The sequence below is a fragment of the Primulina huaijiensis genome, chromosome 12 (assembly GCF_012295235.1).
Source record: "Primulina huaijiensis isolate GDHJ02 chromosome 12, ASM1229523v2, whole genome shotgun sequence".
NCBI lineage: Eukaryota > Viridiplantae > Streptophyta > Magnoliopsida > Lamiales > Gesneriaceae > Primulina > Primulina huaijiensis.
Genome location: NC_133317.1, coordinates 805309 through 809783, shown reverse-complemented (window position 1 = coordinate 809783; position 4475 = coordinate 805309). Strand labels below are relative to the sequence as shown.

The window sequence follows — 4475 nt, the reverse complement described above, 5'->3', positions numbered from 1 at the left end:
CTATCTTCATTAATTGATAATCAAAAAGTATATATTTATAATAATATGAAAAAATGGAATGAAATCTAATCGTACAACTGGCGCATTCCAAATGAACACCAAATCTTTAAATTTTTTTAAAAAATTAAAGAAAAAATCGTACTGTGTCAGATTGAAAAACGATAGAATAATCTTGTGGCTAATATAAAGTTATAATAATTGAATACAAGTTCATCTTCACTAATTTTGTGGTTCCCAAACATTTATGGGAATTTGAAGCTGATGTATCAGTGACTCCCCGTTACTCTGTTAACACTTGTAGTTGTATAGCCGACTCACGTTGTGACTTGAATGCATTAATTTGAAAACGTAAAAATCAGATCTTTCTTATATGATTATATATTTCTTGTATTTTTCACCATGAAAAATTCACCAGTTGTGAAAAATTAACGTTACATCCACGACCCCTTTTCGTTAAATCATGTTATTCACACCTTTTCTTGTTCTGCCCTTCTTCTTGAATCACATGCATTGAGCTTTGCTGCAGATTTTCGATCCTCTGGTACAAATATTGGTTCTTCAGTTATGGCTTCTGAGTGTGTTCTTTGATCGCTTCTTTCTTGACGTTGTCTTAGTTTTTTCCCTTTTCTTGTTTTTTATCAGGTGGTTTCTGATCTGTTTTTTTTTTGGGTAGTTTTTATAATATATTTTAAATTAAAAGTGCTATTGTCTTTGGAGTTATTTTCTGCAAAGCTTTATGTTCTCTTTCAGAATCTGTGATCTTTTGGCAAACAATAGTTACGCCTTCAGGTTCCTGTCCAATTATAGTAAAATTCTATCCAGCTTCATGGGATTCCTCTTTGTTATTTGTTTAACATTTAAATTAATTAAGTTTTTTCTGTTGTTTCAGTAAAAATGGATTATTCCTGCTGTGCCGCCATTAAAGCTAAGGTGCTACCAGCACGAATCAACGAGGGTTTAAGCAAGGGAGATGATGGGTTTTTGGGAGGAAATGTTGGACCGAGTTTGAGGAAAAAATTTGGAATCGGGACAAAGAATTTGAAGAATTTTTGTGGAAAAAGGTCAAGAAATTCCAATTCTGGAGTTGCATTCTCTGTTCTGACACGTGATATTAACAAGGAAATGGTGGTAAATTTTGACCACTAATTGAATGATATTTTATTTGCAGAACGAATGTTTATTAGGTTTGAATTTCAAGATTTATTTTGCTACTAAAATTTGATTATTTCAGCCATTTGAATCGTCATCATTTGTTGAAGAGCGTCCAATGGCAGATCCAACTTCTGTTGCCTCGGTCATTCTTGGCGGAGGTGCTGGTACTCGCCTCTTTCCTCTTACAAGCAGAAGAGCTAAACCTGCTGTAAGAAAAGATCAATGCTCAATTTGATTGTTGGATTTATTTTTTGTTAGTTTAATAGGTAATATAAGTAGGCTTGCTGTTTCATGTCATTTTTAAAACCATGTTACGAGTAAAACATATATATCAGTGGTAAATTCATGTTCAGTCGCCCTCTGTAATATGTACTATTGATACTTGGTGAATGTTTGACAAAAAGTTGTTAAAAGTTGAAAAGTTTCGACATAGGAATCGATATTTGTCACCAGCTATCAGATTTTAACAAGGTTAAAATAAGTCGAATCACATTGTGTGTGAATGCTTTGTTTTGTGCAGGTCCCAATTGGTGGTTGTTATAGGCTAATTGATGTTCCCATGAGTAACTGCATCAACAGTGGGATAAGAAAGATTTTCATTTTAACTCAGTTCAATTCTTTCTCCCTCAATCGGCACCTTGCTCGGTTGTATAATTTCGGAAATGGCCTAAATTTTGGAGATGGTTTTGTTGAGGTAAGATGCCTACATCATGATCCCATTGGGATACATTCACAGGACACTGTCAACGGCTGATAGTGACTTAAAAGACCAAAGCATGTAGTAACTTCTTGAGAAATTATATTGCGGGAACAGGTTCTAGCTGCCACACAGACACCGGGGGAGACAGGAAAAAGATGGTTTCAAGGAACGGCAGATGCTGTCCGACAATTTATATGGGTTTTTGAGGTGTGTATTCAAACTGTCCTCACCAATATGTTTAGAATTCGCCTAACTTTGCTGATTGTAGGATGCCAAAAACAAGAAACTTGAGAACATCTTGATTTTGTCTGGAGACCATCTATACCGGATGGATTACATGGAATTCATTCAGGTACTTTGGTGACTTGCAAACAAACGTATTACTTGTTTAATTATCAATACTTGTATTCTGATGAACAATGTACTTGCAGAAACATATAGATACAAATGCAGACATCACAGTGTCGTGTGTACCCATGGATGATACGTATATGCTTTATTCATTTTTTTGACTATGACTCAATAAAAGGCCGAGATTTTATTATTCATCGAAAGAACTTTGCTTGGCCTCAAATCAACGTATATTCAGGTCTTGGTACTTTTTGTCATTGCAGTCGAGCATCAGACTTTGGTTTGATGAAAATTGATGAAACGGGACGTATTATTCACTTTGCTGAGAAACCAAAGGGCTCCGCATTGAAAGAAATGGTAATCAGTTGGCTCTATGGACCTAATTATCTAAGCTTAAATGTACTAAGCATTGCTCTCTCAGATTTGGCTTCAATAACTGCATATTGATTATTTATGTGACTAATATGAAGTTGCTTTTCTTCTCATTGACATGTTGTGAGTCTGAAATTGGATATAAAATCACTTTAACTTTAAAATTACTTCATTAAGAAATGCTTTGGAAAAGCAAATCACTTTTTCCGTTTCCTAAAAAGTGGTTGAAGCAGAGCTCTATAGTTGCATTTTGTAGTTCTTTGTTTCAGCCTTTTTCTAACATGTCTACTTTTCAACTATTTGAAAATATTCTTCAGCAAGTTGACACCTCTCGTCTAGGACTATCTCATCATGAGGCTAAAAGATTTCCTTACATTGCATCAATGGGTGTATATGTGTTCAAGACGGACATCCTGCTAAAGCTTTTAAAATGGAATTATCCTTCCTGCAACGACTTTGGCTCCGAAATTATTCCTTCTGCTGTGAAGGATCGCAATATTCAGGTGAGATCTGACAAGAACCTTTTTGTAGCGCGACTTCAAATTGGCAGTCACTAACGATGCATCCTTTTGTCAGGCATTTCTATTTAACGACTACTGGGAAGACATTGGAACCATAAAATCCTTCTTTGATGCCAACTTGGCACTCACAGAGCAGGTTATATGTATTTCCCAAGAATGTTCTTCGAACCACTGTTCCACTTTAGCTTGAAAAACCAAGACAACTGAATCTGAAAATAAAAGTTATTTTAATGCTGGCTAGATAGAGTGACAAGCTTAATGTGGCCCATGTTCTTTTTGCAGCCCCCAAAATTTGATTTCAATGATCCAAAAACGCCTTTCTATACGTCTCCAAGATTCTTGCCACCTACTAAAGTTGAAAAATGCAAGGTATGGATGTAGTATTTGGCAAATGTTCTCTTTGCATCTTGTTTGGGTTTATCTTATGAACTCTGTTTTTTGCAGTTAGTGGATGCGATAATTTCGCATGGCTGTTTTTTACGGGAATGTAGCGTAGAGCATTCCATTGTAGGCATACGGTCACGCTTAGACTATGGTGTTGAGCTCAAGGTCAGTTGTATGTGCTAAAATCACTTGGTTCTAGTTCTGAACATCTTTAGGTTTAAAGTGGACGAGCTTTTATACCCAGTTTCAAAACCATCTTGAATATTAAATTTCAGGATACCATGATGATGGGTGCAGACTATTATCAAACAGAATCTGAAATTGCAGCTGTTCTAGCACAGGGGAAGGTTCCAATCGGCGTGGGACGTAATACAAAAATCAGGCAATTGCACTTTTTCTTGATTTATTCTACTCTAGTGTTAACATTTGTACTGAAATGGTTTGTGAAATTTTCTTGAAGGAATTGTATAATCGACAAAAATGCAAAGATTGGGAAGGAGGTGATCATTACAAACAAAGATGTAAGTTTCTGTTTACATCATTATCTCTAACTTGCTGATCATAGCTAGGTCTCAAAGTTCATGTACTGGAAATGTCTCACTGCTAAAATATCTTAATTCTTGGACGTATTAGGGTGTCGAAGAAGCAGATAGAGCAGACGAAGGATTTTACATCCGATCTGGGATTACAGTCATACTGAAGAACTCCACCATTAGAGATGGAGCAGTCATATAACAATGGAACTCCTGCAGCGGCTACAGACCAACTTTGAACATGAACCCGTTTGCCTGCGTAAATAATTAGATTTTCTTTGTATGCTACGAGTTAAAAAAGTTGTGAATAAATAAATCTTGGCCTTGGCTTTCCATTTTGTGCTTCTTGTGCATTTGGATTAGAAACTGCTTCTTCAAAATTTATGTTCGAACTACTTTTTATTAAGAATAATTACTATCCATTTGAACCAAATGACGCTTCATGTTTTTGTTATATATATA

At 35.6% G+C, this 4475-nt stretch overlaps 1 protein-coding gene across 4 annotated transcripts; it reads left to right on the top strand.

The window, feature by feature from the left end:
- Positions 1–245: 245 nt before the first annotated feature.
- LOC140990534 (glucose-1-phosphate adenylyltransferase large subunit 2, chloroplastic/amyloplastic-like) lies at positions 246–4317 on the top strand. 4 transcript variants are annotated; one of them, XM_073460264.1, is made up of 15 exons: positions 246–348; positions 890–1128; positions 1232–1360; positions 1673–1846; positions 1967–2059; positions 2121–2204; positions 2284–2339; positions 2467–2560; positions 2893–3078; positions 3152–3232; positions 3379–3465; positions 3541–3645; positions 3756–3862; positions 3941–4001; positions 4114–4317. In XM_073460264.1, the coding sequence occupies exons 2-15, from the start codon at positions 895–897 to the stop codon at positions 4213–4215; spliced, it is 1593 nt and encodes a 530-aa protein (XP_073316365.1). In that variant the 5' UTR covers positions 246–348; positions 890–894; the 3' UTR covers positions 4216–4317. The 4 variants fall into 4 exon arrangements, with proteins under 4 accessions (XP_073316365.1, XP_073316363.1, XP_073316364.1 ...); XM_073460262.1 differs by lacking the exon at positions 246–348 and adding an exon at positions 355–541; XM_073460263.1 differs by lacking the exon at positions 246–348 and adding an exon at positions 599–789.
- The last annotated feature ends 158 nt before the right edge of the window (positions 4318–4475 follow it).